The 16,827-nt window shown below is 44.6% G+C and overlaps 1 protein-coding gene across 2 annotated transcripts in view; it reads left to right on the forward strand.

Moving 5' to 3' along the window:
• Window positions 1–6,356, forward strand: part of RXRG (retinoid X receptor gamma) — a 51,670-nt gene extending 45,314 nt beyond the window's left edge. For both annotated transcript variants that reach the window (XM_061119787.1, XM_061119789.1), the window contains exons 9-10: window positions 512–617; window positions 5,962–6,356. In XM_061119787.1, the coding sequence (XP_060975770.1) occupies window positions 512–617; window positions 5,962–6,109 (254 nt within the window). In that variant the 3' untranslated portion in view covers window positions 6,110–6,356. The remainder of the gene's footprint in view (window positions 1–511; window positions 618–5,961) is intronic.
• Window positions 6,357–16,827: the final 10,471 nt, after the last annotated feature.

Here is a 16,827-nt window from a genome sequence, read left to right on the forward strand (position 1 = left end):
CTCAAGGAGGAAAAGCATTGCAAGGAGGATTAAGAGCTCAGCTTTCACCAGAGGCTGCCATGGGTCGGGAAAGAGGAGTATTCAGAATTACCTAGTAACTGATGCATGCACTTCATCTCTGAATTAGGTGATCAGTTAGTTGAAGCAGGACATAGGTATGTCTGGTTTTTGTTCCCTGTCTTTTCATTCAGCCCACACTTAGCACAGAGTAAACACTCAATAAATGTGTAAAGGTAGTATATGTACAATGGCCCAGATAAAAGGAAACTCTCCTCCTTGCAGTCAGCGGCGGGTACCTTTGCTTCAGGAGTTTATTGGGTAGATTGGCAGGTGCAAAGCAGCAGCTCTGTGTATTTCACAATGTCCCGCATCCCTAGTAACCCTATGTCTCTAGTAACCCAATGTCTCTAGTAACCCTACAGGAGGTGGCCTATATGAATGGGGACGGCCTCTGTAACAGGGTGTTCCACAGAGGTGTGTAACCAGAGGTTTAATCGGCTGTCTTTTTCAGATGCCAAGGGTCTCTCCAACCCGTCTGAGGTAGAGACTCTGCGAGAGAAGGTCTATGCCACCCTCGAGGCCTACACCAAGCAGAAGTATCCAGAACAACCAGGCAGGTGAGGGAGTCCTGAAAGAATGTTAACAACAGTAGCCATTAATGAATGGTGATGTTCAGCAGGCTCTGTCTAGATGTTTTCACAACCAGCTCAAAGCTTCATGAAACTGGAGGTCTTGTCTCTCTTGTGTATCCACCACTCACCACTCTAGCATCACTCTAGCACTCTAGAGCCTATTACCACTCTTGGCAAATAATACTCATCTTTACATGTTGAGTGAACATGCAAATGAGTGAATAATTGTAGAAGTCCTTATCTCTAATGTCTAAAGAGGTCTCAAGGCTCAGAAAGGGTAAGGAACTTGCCCAGGGTCACAGAGCTGGTGCATGGTGTAGTGAGATGTGAACACATGTGTGTTTGATCTCAAAGAGCTTGTGTTTTCCAATGTGACTGCACTGCTTTCTGCTTCACCCCAACGGGAGCCCTACTGCAGTAGAAGGTACAGGCGTTGGCAACCACAAGAGGTGATCGCTGGCCCTGAAGTCACCATCTGTAGGCTCTGGCAAGGTCCTGGGTCTGAACTTCTTGTCTGAAAAGGAGGACATGGGTCAGAAGATCTTTGAGGCCATCTGCCAGAATTCCTGAGTCGTTGAATACTTTTCCCAAATGTTTCCCCCAAGTACAACTGAATAAAAGTTTCCTTACTCTGCTAACTCTAGTTAAAAAGAGAGAAAAAGATCCACAAATCTCACAGAAAGCTGAAAATGAAACTTAAATAAACTCCTTTAAAGGCATTAGTTTGTTTTTAGAATTAATTATATGTGTTCCCAGTTCTCACTGATGACTTTTATTCCCCTATGAAATCTAAATTCTATTCGCCCATTTTTCCTGGATCATAAGCCACTATCAGTTGTCTAGAAGAGGCTGAGCTCTGCTTTTTTATCACAGGAAATGAATGCATCTGAGTGAGTGGGATCCAGCCTGTTGGTACAATAAATGTGCAGGCCTGGTGTGTTAGGGAGAGTAAGTTGTGACAACAGACTTCCCAATGTCAGGAGTTGAACACAAATTTATTTCCTCCTCACAAATCAGTCCTGGGTGGATAATCAGTCTAGAGCAGTGACTGTTTTCCACACCATCACTCGGGAACCCAGGTGTCCCTCTCGGGGCTCCATGGTCCCCGAGTCACGTAGCGTTTGTATGCTGATGGTTAGAGGGGCAGAGGAGGGGGGCACAGAGGTGTCTCTACGGGCAACGCCTTGAACTGGAGAGGGCCCGTCTGCCTTCACTCACTTCCACTGGCTAAAACTCGGTCACACGGATCATCTGGAGAATGTATGCAGCTAGATGCCAAGGAGGAAGGGGAGAGTGGATTTTGGTGGGTGCCTGGCAGCCTCTCCTATACCTGCAGTGGGTAAGATTGAAAAATCTCCACCCAGCAAGCAGGGCCTGGCTGCCAACATCAGCTCAGCTTCTGGCCCTTAGGAGCTGACTGAAAACTGTATGCTGGCTACAGTCACTGACTCTCCCAGCGGTTAGGCAACGTTACACATGGTTTTCTGTGTGTGTGCACATGTTGTGTGCCAGGCGTTAGAACGAGGAAAGCTCATACTCATCCTTTTCCTCTTTAAAAAACAAAACTCTTTTTTTAAAAAATCTTATTATAAAAGCCAAGCATGTTTTTATGAGTAAGGAATGTATCTAAAATGTATTTTTTAATGTATTTATTTTTATTATTAAAAATGAATGTATCTAAAAAATACATTAAATGTATTAAAAATGAGTGTGTTTAAAAAAATTAAGCAGGTAATACTGATTGTAAATTTGAGAGGTATGGTTCTAGTAGCTTCATTTGTGAATATGTGTATACTTAGAAATGTATAGTTACAGATCTGAAGTCATTTGGTTCAGTGTACTACTTTCCTCCTGTAGCTATTTTAGACTTTTTTTCAGATATTGAAAAGCACAAAATTCTTGTTTTCAGTGATTTTGTAATATTTCAGAGGATAGATGGATCCTAATGTATCCAGTCATTGCCCTGTGGTGGACAGTTAGGTTGCTTCTGATGAATATCACTTTGAAAACTTGGGAACGTGCCTGTTTTCCCAGGAAAGGGGCTGCCAGGGGCTTGAGTTGCCTCCAGGCAGGAGGGAAAATTGTCGCCTGGCCTGAAGCCGGGCCTGGGGGTGCGGGAAGTGGGCGCAGAGGGTACCCCTGGTGTGCCCAGCACAGCCTGGGCAGGCGGAGACCGCCCCGGGACTGAGCAGGCCCGTCAGGATGTTACTCGGCTCAGCCAGGTGGGAAGCGTGACAGAGGCTGCTCACCTCGGGCTTGTGAAATGGCAGACGGTGTTCCTGGCACGCGGGGCCTGTCCGGGCCGTTTTCTCGGTGGTGGAGGGCTGCCCCTGCGTGGAGACTTTTCAGAAGTGCACCTTGCAGGGCCGAGTTCTGCTTCCCCCACCAGAAAGCAGAGATCAAAGCTCAGGAGGGGGCAGAGCCGGCAGGGACATTCTCTCCCGCACACAGCAGGCGCCCTCAAAGGTCTTGCTGCCCAACACATCAGCGAGAAATGTGACTGCCACCGGCGGCTGCTTCCGTGAGGAAGTGGGTCTGTTTCTACAGGCTTGATCTCAGCTTCTAAACCTGGGGCAGACAGCCAAGACAGCCGAGCTACGGCATGGTTAGCGTTCTTTAAAAATGTATTTTATTGATAACGCTGTGTTAATTTCTGCTGTACCGCACAGTGATTTTAGTTATACACGTGTGTGTGTGTATACATATACACGTTCTTTTTCATTATGATTTATCAGAAGATATTGAGTATAGTTACCTGTGCTAATCAGTAGGTTGCTTATCCATTCTGGGTATAATAGTTTGCATCTAAGATGGTTACTATTTTACATATTGTAGAACTTTGGCATTTTTAGAGTGAAAAAAAAATACATTTTCAGAGATAATCTCAGTCTAATTTTACACTTTATAAAGAAGTGTAAAGCCTTTTCCTTTGCTTAATTCTATAAAACTTCCATCTGGAGCCACAACCAGGAGCTCAGCCTCCTTGTTCTTTATCTGATGGCCTCTTCACAGCCTGGTGATACCATTCAGATGCCCTCAGAAGCTTCCTAATCAGACATTTTGAAGGTGTGTGCTGGCCTTGATATAGACCTTTAATTTTTCCACATAGGAAGGTAATTCTTACCTCTTAAGATTGTGCTACTTTATTTTTCTTATATTGCCACATTTCTTTAAAACTTGTTTTGGCACAAATACAGACCTATATGCATTTTCAAGGAGTATCAAAATCCCAATTTGAAAATTTCTCATGAAATAATGTTGTGACTGCCAGGGAAGATCCAGCCCAACCAGAAATCGCTGATTTAAGGCTGTAGTGGCTAACATGATTTTGGTTCCCGTACTTTTTATTGAAAGTTGTAAGTAGAGTTATTTAGTTTCTGGTCATTATCATAAATAACATTGCAAATAAGCTTCGTGGGCAAAAAGGACTTTGAGAGATGAAGAAGGGCCACAGAAGCAGGTTACAAATGTGGCTTGATTGAGAGACATGTCGGAACAAAGCTAGTTCTTCACACACTAGTCTCTCTCCCTTTGTTGAGCCCTGCAACTAAAGGTCTTTAATTACTGAAAAGTGTGAGTGTGTCTACACGTGCCTGTGTGCCTGAGTGTTGGTACCAGTGTGTGAGGGCAGATGAGAATGGAGGAGAATATGTGTGCTTAAATGCATATGTGTGTGTGCAAGCTTCTGTGTGCAAGGGTGGATGAGAGTGTGAGTGAATGTGTGTGCACACATCTGTGTGTGAGTGATGAGGGTGTGTGTGTGCACATGTGAGGGAGGCGCGTGTGAGTAAGTGTGTATGCATGCATGTGTGTATTATCTCCCCTAACAGACTATGGGCCCATAAGGGGCAGAGACTACTCTGCTCTATCTCCCCCTCTTCCTAATATAAAGGTAAACACACCCATGTTGATGCAAATGGCATTATTTCATTCTTTTGGTGGCTGAATAATATTCCATTGTATATATGTACCACATCTTCTTTATCCATTCCTCTGCTGATGGACATTTATGTTGTCTTGGCTATTGTATATAGTTCTGCTACGAACACTGGGATGCATGTATCTTTTTGAATTATGGTTTTCTCTGGATATATGCCCATGAGTGGGATTGCTGGATCATATGGTAACTTTAGTGTTTTAAGGAACCTCCATCGTGTTCTCCATGGTGGCTAGAGATTATCATACTAAGTGAAGTCAGCCAGACAGAGAATGGCAAATATCATATGATACTGCTTATATGTAGAATCTAAAAAAATGACAGAAATGAATTTATAGAATAGAAATAGACTCACAGATGTAGAAAAGAAAGTTATGGCTACCAGAGGGGGAAGGGGAGAGGGATAAACTAGGAGTTTGGGCTTAGCAGGTGTGCACCGCTACATACAGAATAGATAACCAACAGGGCCCACTGTACAAGGCAGGGCGCAATGTTAGATGCCTTGTGGGAGTCTATAACAGGGAATAAGCTAAAGAATATACATGTGTGTGTACATATGTATGACTGAGTAACCACACACACCTGAAACTAACACAGCATTGTAAATCAACTATGTTTTAATAAAATTTTTTTTTAATTAAAAAAAGAAAGTCACATTTCTTAGGCAAAAAACAAAACAAAGGCAAGCAATAGACTAAGAAGCTGATGTACAAAGTGGTTATAAAGCGGTAACAAAAATGTAACTGAGGCACACCGCGGTCATGCTGCTTAAGGTAAGTGTGTCCCGAGGAAATGCATAGTCTGGGGAGGTGATCAGAGCTGTTGGTCCTGAGGGCAGGGGCTCCCCTGGATCCCAGAACCTATTGCAGTGCCTGATGGTGGTTTACCAAGCTGGGGCTGCCCCTCCCTGCCCTGCATTCCAATGGCTTGAATGCCTGGAACACCTTCCCCGATGGTGACAAGCCCTGTGGATTCAGCACATCTGTGGGCAGTGTTCTAAGTGTTTGGGCAGATCTTCCCAGGCACCTCTGGGCACAAAGAATGTAAGGAACATCTTGTGGTTAGGATTGGCACTGAGTCATTGCAAGCAGACTGGCTCTCACCTGCCATGGATGGGGGTGCTGAGGGCAGTTCTGGGATGTGACCACAGAAGTCAAGAGTTCCTCAAGAGGTCACAGGATCCAACTTCCATCTAAGGAAGCTAAATGAGACCTCAAGCCTATTTCTGAAGCTCCCCCAGATTAGAGATTCTCCAGCTATGTTAGATTCCCCCCTCAGGCTCTTTCTTCTGACCACAGATTGGTCAAGAAGACCAAACAAGCGGCCTCATGCCAGCAGCTGCCCCGTGCATGCTGGCCCCCCAGTTCTGAAGGTCTCCTCGCTTCCCTGCAGGTTTGCCAAGCTGCTGCTGCGCCTCCCAGCCCTGCGTTCTATTGGCTTGAAGTGCCTGGAGCACCTCTTCTTCTTCAAGCTCATCGGGGACACACCCATTGACACCTTCCTCATGGAAATGTTGGAGACCCCACTGCAGATCACCTGAGCCCCACCAGCCACCAGCCTCCCCGCACAGGACTAGCCCGGGCAGATGTGTGTGGACCCCCACCCTGCACATGTTCCTCCACCTCCCGCCCTGACCCCTACCCATTCCCCAGACGTGATGCTTATAATAAAGAAACCTTTCTACACATGTGACTTTTATAGGTGAAGTTTTGTATAGATGTTAAACGTAACCCTTCTTTGCTATCTAAGGGGATGGGGCTCCTTCTGGAAGTTATTGGGAAAACTAACCAAGCCTCTGTACATATAATTGGTTTAAATTATTTTTTCACTTGCCTTGGAAAGCCAATGAATGAATAATAAAGTAACGTATGTGATATTGGCACTGCTTGGAGCATAGGGTGAATTATTATGCTGCAGGGAAGTTATCTTAGACGCAGGAGAAAAGGTATTGGAGGTTATGAATAGGGGTTGAGGCAGGGATCCCGAAACCACAGTTAGATGCCCCAAGTCTAAGCTGGGCACAGCCAGCTTTGCCCCAGGGTAGCCTCTGGAGAGATTGGGAAGAAACATTGTCTTTCAGAGTCAGCTTGGTTTTTCGTTTTTTGCTTTTTCACTCCTAAGAATGATGAGTACTAATAGCCTTGTCCTGACTGGGGGCCATGGAGTATAAGGACAAGAGAAGATGTTCTTTTTTAATTTCCAATTTATATTTTGTATCGGAGCATAGTTAGTTTAACAATGTTATGTTAGTTTTAGGTATACAGCAAAGTGATTCAGTTATACATACATATATTCTTCAAATTATTTTCCTATTTAGGTTAGAGAAGGTGTTCTTTTGATGGGGAAAGATACTTGGGTCGTGGGAGTCCGTGGGAGGTGGTAATGGATTCTGGTAATGGTAAAAGATGGAATTTTTGTCCTTAACTAGCAATAATAACGGGCTTCCCTGGTGGCTCAGATGGTAAAGAATCCACCTGCAATACAGGAGACCTGGGTTCAATCCCAGTCATGGCTACCCACTCCAGTATTCTTGCCTAGAGGATCCCCATGGACAGAGGAGCCTGATGGGCTGCAGTCCATGGGACCGTAGAGTCAGACACGACTGAATGACTAAGCACACACACACAGCAATAGCAATGAGGAGACCAGAGTGCACCCAAGTTGTTTCCATCATCTCTAACGCTACCTATGTAGCCTGTTCCCAAAAGGGAAACAGAGAGAGGCTCTTCCAGCTTCTAGCCTGTGATCTCCTAGTGTCTTACAGCCTTCTGTCTGCTGGATGGTGAGCTCATTGAGGGCAGAAACCGTGTCTAACTGACATCACAGCCAGCCCATCTTCTTCAAGTCCCCTTCCGGCACCTGCAGGAACAGAACTGAATAGATACACAGGTCTGTGCCCCGTAGGGTTATAGAATGTACAAGCTGAACAGCTGCACGCGGCATGCCTCCTTACCGTCTTCACACCACCAGAACCTGACTCAGGATCTGGCATGCAGTATGCACGTGTAGGGCTTCCCAGTAGCTCAGTGGCAAAGAATCTGCCTGCAATGCAGTAGCCACAGGAGGCGCAGTTTCGATCCCTGGGTCAGGAAGCTCCCCTGGAGAAGGGCATGGCAACCCACCCCAGCATTCTTGCCTGGAGAGTCCCCTGGACAGAGGAGCCTGGTTACAGCCCATAGGGTCACAAAGAGTCGACTGAAGTGACTTAGCACAAACACACGCAGGCACATAGTAAAAGTGTGTTTTGAACTGAGTCCCACACAACTGGAAAGAATTCCCTAAAGGGCATTGTGGATGGCAGATACCTCATTCTCCATCAGCAATTCATCCTCTAAAAAAAAAAAAAAAATGAAACCCAGGACTAACTTTCCAGTCCAGATATATCCTGTCAGTGATCATACAATTTTGAAGAAATAAAAATTGCTTTATTCCTGGGAAAGAAAATTTAGGGATCACTTATGTGTGCTTCAGTTCAGTTCAGTTCAGTCGCTCAGTCGTGTTTGACTCTTTGCGACCCCATGAATCGCAGCACGCCAGCCCTCCCTGTCCATCACCAACTCCCGGAGATTACTCAAACTCATGTCCATCGGGTCGGTGATGCCATCCAGTCATCTCTTCCTCTGTCATCCCCTTCTCCTCCTGCCCCCAACCCCGCCCAGCATCAGGGTCTTTTCCAATGAGTCAGCCCTTTGCATCAGGTGGCCAAAGTATTGGAGTTTCAGCTTCAGCATCAGTCCTTCCAATGAACACCCAAGACTGATCTCCTTTAGGATGGACTGGTTGGATCTCCTTGCAGTCCAAGGGACGCTCAAGAGTCATCTCCAACACCACAGTTCAAAAGTATCAATTCTTCAGCACTCAGCTTTCTTCACATTCCAACTCTCACATCCACACATGACCACTGGAAAAACCATAGCCTTAACTAGATGGACCTTTGTTGGCAAAGTAATGTCTCTGCTTTTTAATATGTTATCTAGGTTGGTCATAAAAGTGTGTGCTTAGTTGCCTTTAATTCCATTTAACAATAGAATTAAAATCTTAATTATGCTGTTTTTAATCTATATTTATTTGTAAACCATGATGGAAACGATTGGGGTGGGAAGAGACTAGAGTTTAAGGGTGGGCTCCCTGACCTCTTTCCTCCACCAGAATAACTCACTGGACACTTTCAGCTGCTTAACAGGTAACGTGGGGCTTCCATGGAAACCCACCAGGCCCCAGGTGTTCTAGAACCCAAGTTCTATTCCAATCTTTGATCCCTTCTTCATTGAACCCTGTCTCTTGCTTGGAGCACAATTCAGGCTGCTGAAGGCCCAGCAGGGCATCTAAATGTCCATCGCATGGTGTCTCCTGGAACTGTTGTCACAGAACCCACTGAACTTGGCTAAAGCTGGGCAGGCATCTCTTCTCAGGCTGGTCCCATGACGGACATTTGGGGTCCCTAAAGCCACCTCCCTCCTGACGTGGTTCCCCTCACACCCCGGACAAGCAACCGAGTAGATGTTCAAACAGCCTTAAGGTTCTGATCCACAGCAGCCCGGAAGCTTCTAGAGTCCACACCTCTGAAGAGAGACTTCACTCATTCAGCTCACATCACGGTTAAGAGAAGCCAGCTTCTGGGGAGAACAGATTGTCCCAACAATGTTGAGTAACTCCCCCTGAGAGTTACAGTCCCCACACTCCCTAGGCTGACTCACACAGACAGCAGTACTGAAGGAGTCCGTTTTGTGTTCCCAAGAGTTCTCAAAGAGCTGGGACCCAAGTCTCAGGGTGAGGAGTACAGATTCTGCACACAGTCAACCAGAGGCTGGCTCTTAGGTCCCCCAGCTGGTGGTCTTGTGTTTGGGGGAAGTCACCTCATCTCTCTGGCTTTTCTTTCTTTCCCTAATTTGCAAACATCAGAAAATAATACCTACCTTGTAAGGTAAAAGATAAGTTGACCCAGAAAGCCCAGTGTAGGAGCGTGTGCCTTGGCACAAGACATATTTGAGTTTGAGTCCTGACTTTGCCATTCGTGATGGACATCAATCTCACCAAGCCTCAATGACCTGATCTGAAAGTTGGGATAATTACGCTCTTTGCCCTAGGATTCTTGTCAAGATTATATAGATAATATGCACAAAGTTTTTATCACAGCACCCAACATAGAAGATGGGCAAAAATACTAATTTTCTTCTAAAGCATGAGATTGTAATAGCTAAAATCTTATCTCTGGCTTTGAGACTTACCATAATATTCTATTCCATATCCTGGTCAGGATCACCCAACGTACTGTATAAAGAATCAAACCATTCTGATTTCCAGTTTTGGTTTAACACATGTATTCTAGTTTATATCTTCATCAGTAAAATGGAGCTAAGGCCTCACTTAACTATAAGTGCTGACAATGAAGTGGAAGAGGTTTGGAAACTGTAGTGCCTCTGTCCTCTCACATGCTGGGAACTAGTTTAGGAAGTTGCCATGGTTATAAACGGGCTTCCCAGGTGGTACTAGTGATGAAGAACCTGCCTGCCAATGCAGGAGGCATAAGAGACGCGGGACTGGGAAGATCCCCTGGAGGAGAGCTTGGCAACCCACTCCAGTATTCTTGCCTGGAGAATCCCATGGACAGAGGATCTTGACTATAGCCCATGGGGTCACAAAGAGTTGGACACGACTGAAACAACTTAGAACACAAGCGCATGGTTATGAACAGGGGCCCTGGAGTCAGCCCAGCAGTCTTGGTTAAAATCCCATCTCTGATCACTGAGTGACCTTGAACATGTGACCTGACCTCTTAGACTTTAGTCTTTGACTTTGTAAACTGGAAATAATAATAGTACCTGCTCACAGGGGCCTGTTGAGAGCCTTAAGTGAGTGGATCTATGAGACACACAGCACATGGATAGCTCTTAATTTCATCTATTATTATTGATCCAAATATTTTCTACAGGATTCCTGCTCTGAAAACAAAGTCCTAGACTCCGTGGCAAAGGACCCTCCCCACTTCCCACACCATTAATCTTCAACCTGAAGGCTCCCCAGAGTAGCCTCTTCCTCTGTGTCTACACTTCATCAGTGAAACACAGTCCTCTGCCTTCCACAGAAGATGGCCTTGGCGATGAATGAGATAATGTTACCACACTGCCTTGTACATGGCTAGGGCTGATTAAAAAGATACTATTTGCACAGCAAGCATATCTTGGTCTTGACCACTCCTGTTCTTAGCATCACCAATCAAGTGATTTTTGATGATAAATCACCAACAAAGTGATTTTTGATGATAATCATACCTTACTTCCTTGCTCCAAAACTTTCAACGATTCCCTTTTGTCTGTGAGGCAGGAGTTCTCACCAGGGGGCAATTTTGCCACTTCTTCCCCACCCCCACCCCCAGAGGATGGGAGGTTTAAATGTCTGAAGAGACTGTCACAACTGGAAGAGATGTGTTGGGTAGATGCCTGGGATGCTCCTAAGCATCTATGATGCACTGGACTGCGCCTGTGACAAAGAACCGTCAGGGCCAAAATGTCAATAGCGCTGATATTGAGACCCTGCCCTCAAGCATCACTAATGGAATAGAAAACTGAATGGAATTTTCCTACTGTTAAACATTTGGCTAAAGTCCCAATGTGTGGCGAGGAAGTTCCCTCATAGTCTAAAGAACAACTACAAATGCTTTCACACAGGACTTAAGATAGATGAGTGGGTGTACACTGTTGGTGGGAATGTAAACAGCCACTGTGGAAAACTGTATGGAAGTTCCTTAGAAAACTAAAAATAGAGCTACTAAATGATCCAGTAATTCCACTCCTGGGTATATACTCCCCTCAAAAAAAAACCCCACAAATTCGAGATACATGTACCTCAATGTTATACCAGCATTATTTACAATTACTAAGATGCAGAAGCAACCAGATCTCTTCAAGAAAATTAGAGATGCCAAGGGAAAATTTCATGCAAAGATGGGCACAATAAAGGACAGAAATTGTATGGACCTAACAGAAGCAGAAGATATTAAGAAGAGATGGCAAGAATACACCAGAAAAATTATACAAAAAAGATCTTCATGATCCAAATAACCACAATGGTGTGATCACTCATCTAGAGCCAGGTATCCTGGAATGCAAAGTCAAGTGGGCCTTAGGAAACATCACTACAAGCAAAGCTAGTGGAGTGATGGAATTCCAGTTGAGCTATTTCAAATCCTGAAAGATGATGCTGTGAAAGTGCTGCACTCAATATGTCAGCAAATTTGGAAAGCTCAGCAGTGGCCACAGGACTGGAAAAGGTCAGCTTTTGTTCAAATCCCAAAGAAAGGCACTGCCAAAGAATGTTCAAACTACCACACTATTGCACTCATCTCACATGCTAGCGAAGTAATGCTCAAAATTCTCCAAGCCAGGCTTCAGCAATACGTGAACTGAGAACTTCCAGATGTTCAAGCTGGTTTTAGAAAAGCCAGAGGAACCAGAGACCAAATTGCCAATATCCGCTGGATCATTGAAAAAGCAAGAGAGTTCCAGAAAAACATCTATTCTGCTTTACTGATTATGCCAAAACCTTTGACGGTGTGGATCACAACAAACTGTGGAAAATTCTGAAAGAGATGGGAATACCAGACCACCTTATCTGCTTCCTGAGAAATCTGTATGCAGGTCAAGAAGCAATAGTTAGAACTGGACATGAAACAACAGACTGGTTCCAAATAGGAAAAGGAGTATGTCAAGGCTGTATATTGTCACCCTGCTTATTTAACTTATATGCAGAGTACATCATGAGAAATGCTGGGCTGGAAGAAGCACAAGCTGGAATCAAGATTGCCAGGAGAAATATCAATAACCTCAGATACGCAGATGACACCACCCTTATGGCAGAAAGTGAAGAGGAACTGAAGAGCCTCTTGATGAAAGTGAAAGAGCAGTGAAAAAGTTGGCTTAAAACTCAACATTCAGAAAACTAAGATCACGGCATCCAGTCCCATCACTTCATGGCAAATAGATGGGGAAACAAAGGAAACAGTGAGAGACTTTATTTTTCTGGGCTCAAAAATCACTGTAGACAGTGACTGCAGCCATGAAATTAAAAGACATTTGCTCCTTGGAAGAAAAGCTATGAGCAACCTAGACAGCATATTAAAAATCAGAGACATTACTTTGAAAACAAAGGTTCATCTAGTCAAAGCTATGGTTTTTCCAGTGGTCATGTATGGATGTGACAGTTGGCCTGTGAAGAAGCTGAGCACTGAAGAATTGATACTTTTGAACTGTGGTGTTGGAGAAGACTCTTGAGAGTCCCTTGGACTGCAAGGAGATCCAACCAGTCCATCCTAAAGGAGATCAGTCCTGGGTGTTCATTGGAAGGACTGATGCTGAAGCTAAAACTCCAATACTTTGGCCACCTGATGCAAACAACTGACTCACTTGAAAAGACCCTGATGCTGGGAAAATTGAAGGAAGGAGGAGAAGGGGATGACAGAGGATGAAATAGCTGGATGGCATCACCAATTCAATGGATATGAGCTTGAGCAAGCTCTGAGAGTTGGTGACAGGAAAGCCTGGCATGTTGCAGTCCATGGGGTCATGAAGAGTCAGACACAGCTGAGCAACTGAACAGACTGACTGGAAGCAGCCTAAGTGTCCATAACAGAGGAATGGATAAAGAAGATGTGATATGTCTGCAGAAGGGAATACTACTCAGCCATAAAAAAGAACAAAAGTTTGCCATTTTCAGCAACATGAATGAATTTGGAGGGCATTATACTAAGTGAAGTATGCCAAGTCAGACAGAGAAAGAAAAGTACTGTATGATATCACTTATATGTGGAATCTAAAATAAACTGGTGAATATAACAAAAAAAGAAGCAGACATGGATAGAGGACAAATTAGTTGGGTAGAGGGGTAATATAGGGGTAGGGGATAAGGAGGCACAAACTATTAGGTGTGAAATAAACTACAAGTATTTATTGTATAGCACAGGGGAAATAGCCAATGCTTTATAATAACAATCAATGGAGTAAAACCTTTAAAAATTGGGAATCACTGTATTTTACACATGTAATATAAACAGCAATTGTACTTTAATGAAAGAAAAAAAGATGAGCTGATTCTGTGACTTTTACTTTATACTTCTTGAGCCTAAATTCATAGATTTAAATTTAAGAGGAGATTTCTTGAGAATAAAGGGTACTAGGGGGTGGTCCTGCGGCTTTACCCCACCACTTCAGGGGGCCCAGGAGGGGGAAGGGACCCCTACATCCAAACCTAATGAAACAGACAGAAAAGAATGCCCTCACTGAGACTGGACATGGGTACCTACAAGAAGGGGAGCCTGGTGCTGGCTAAGTTGCAGAAACACAGAGCCAGCCTGATGGGAGTTAGGGAGTGCCTGGAAGGCCTGAGGAATACCTGTAAACATACAGATGACGCCTTCCTGTTGACCCGAGCACTCTGAAGACAGGAGTCCATCTTCCTGTCTTCCTCCACCTTCCTCCCAACTCACGTCCCTGTGCTCCTGTCAGGCTGCAGTAAGGGGCTTGAATTCAATGTGAAATTGAAGTTCAGATTCCACCGGATGTTTCAAGACTGAAAGGACGTATTTCGAGCATTGCCTGGGGCACCATCAATGGGGAAAGAATGAAGATGCCACAGGGCAGTTTGGGGGCTGTCTGGAAGAAAAGAAAATCTTCCCCTGTCTATTTTTAGAGGTTTTAGAATACGATGTGTGTGTGTGCTAAGTCGCTTCAGTCGTGTCCCACTCTTTGTGACCCTAGGACTGTAGCCCGCCAGGCTCCTCTGTCCATGAGATTCTCCAGGCAAGAATACTGGAGTGAGTTGCTGTGCCCCGCCCGCCCCCCCTCCCCAGGAGATCTTCCCAACCCAGGAATCGAACCTGTGTATCTTACATCTCTTGGATTGGCAGGCAGGTTTTTCACCACTAGCGTCACCTTGGAAGCCCTTGAAACACCGCAGCACCAGTCAAAACCAGGACCCAGACATGCAGCACCTTGACTCTGCTTTTTTTTATTGCCTTGGCAACACCATGCCACTTCCCCCTTGGAATCCCCTTGGAATTGACCCAGATGGCCCATCTTGAGCCCTTTGACCAAGTACATTAGCTGTAATGATTTCATTTCGGATTTGAGATGAGCCCACGCCTTTTAGCAGGACAACAAATGTGCCCCAAGGCTAGGCCCCAAAGCAAAACTTGCTAGCTTTCTCTTTCTTACATGTACCCAGCACTCACCTCCAGCCAGTGTAACCTTTCTCTAACAGTCTGCTGGTGATGTCTTTGCTCAGATGGTTTTCTCCGCCTGGCATGACTACTGTATCAGATTCACTTATCAAGTCTGTTCATCCTGTAAGGCCAGCTCAAATGCCACATCTCTAGGAAGCTTGTCCTGGTCACTCCATATTTGCAATTTTTCATTATTTTGTGCCTCCTTCTGAGTACATCTAACATGGTAGCTGGCATTATTGGCCATTTGTTTGTGCTATCAACTTTACCTGCAAACTCCTTGAGAGTGGAGACTATGTCTGATTCAACTATGCATCCATACCATATCTGAGCAGACTGCAGGGTGCTGTTCAATACATGTTTAGTGGAATTGGTACCTTTGACTTCATTCCCAATAGATGGCAGCCCATTGCAAGTAGGAGTCCTGTAGCAAGCCCAGGAGCCCCATCATTGTAGCCGCAAGCCAGAAAACAAGCCTTGGGTAGACTGTTAACAGAAGGTATAAAGTCCCCACTGTCTTCTGAGTTACTCTTCATGGCACATGACCAAAGACGTTGAGGCATGTTCTTTGCCTTCGAGGAACTTGAAATTGAGAAAACAGTGCAAGGACCACAGGATACTAAGAAATGAAATGCCTATAGCACTCTGGAGTTCACAAAACACATACGGATCTGTGATTGTAATCTGGCCTCAGAGTAATAGGCAGGGGAGCTCTTGCTAGCTCCCTTTTAAAGATGAAGAAGCAGACTCTGCAGACCCATGCCTTGCCCCAGGACTCACAGACAGGATGAGGGCCTCAACCACCCTCAATTATGATGCAAAGCAAGTGCCACTGAACTCCAAGACATCTGGTCCTTTATCTTCAGCATTACCTTTATATTTGATAGCCAAGGCGTCTACATAGATTAACAGATTGATAAATACAATGTGCATGCTCGGTGGCTCAGTCATGTCTGACTCTTTGTGACCCCATGGACTGTAGCCTGCCTGGCTCCCATGGAATTTTCCAGGCAAGAATACTGGAATGGTTTACAATTTCCTTCTCCAGAGGATCTTCTCGACCCAGGGATTAAACCCACATCTCTTACATCTCCTGCATTGGCAGGTAGATTCTTTACCAACTGTGCCCTAATAAATATAGCAAGCAAAGAAAATAATAAGGAAGGGTGTTTTTAATAAATGTGGAACTTGGGCAAACAAATCACATTGAAATTGTCAAAATTTTTGCTGAAATGATATTTTGTTTGGATTGTTCTCTTTTACATTTGTCTTCAGAGCTGGTTTAGAGGCCACTAAAAAAAGTGGTCTTATGGTTCTATATATATCAAAAACTCATGCATGCACCTTGATGTTCATTGCAGCTCTACTTAAAATAGCCAGGACACAGAAGCAACCTAAATGTCCATTGACAGAGGAATGGATAAAGATGTGGTACATACACACAATGGAATATTACTCAGTCATAAAAAGGAATGAAATAATGCCATTTGCAGAGACATGGATGGACCCAGAGAGTGTCATACAGAGCAAAGTAAGTCAGAGACAGAGAGACAAATATCGTATAGTGCTGCTTATATGTGGAATCTAGGAAAATGGTGCACATAAACGTATTTGCAAAGCAGAAACAGAGTTACAGAGGTAGAAAACAAACTGGCTTCCAAGAGGGGAAGAGGAGAAGGGATGAATTGGGAGATTAGGATTGACATATATATACTACAGGGTTAGTCGCTCAGTCATGTCCAACTCTTTGTGACCCCACGGACTGCAGCCCACCAGGCTCCTCTGACCATGGAATTCTCCAGGCAAGAATACTGGAGCAAGTTGCCATTCCCTTCTCCAGGGGATCATCTTGATCCAGGGATTGAGCCCAGCTTTCCAACATTGCAAGTAGATTCTTTACCATCTGAGCCCCAGGGAAACTCATTAGTTATCTATTTTATACATGGCAGTGTGTATATGTGTAACACCTACTGGATAGCACAGGGAACTCGACTTAGTGCTCTGCGTGACCTAAGTGGGAAGTAAGAAATGGAGTAAGCAAG

This window comes from Dama dama, chromosome 20, assembly GCF_033118175.1.
Source record: "Dama dama isolate Ldn47 chromosome 20, ASM3311817v1, whole genome shotgun sequence".
Taxonomy (NCBI): Eukaryota; Metazoa; Chordata; class Mammalia; order Artiodactyla; family Cervidae; genus Dama; species Dama dama.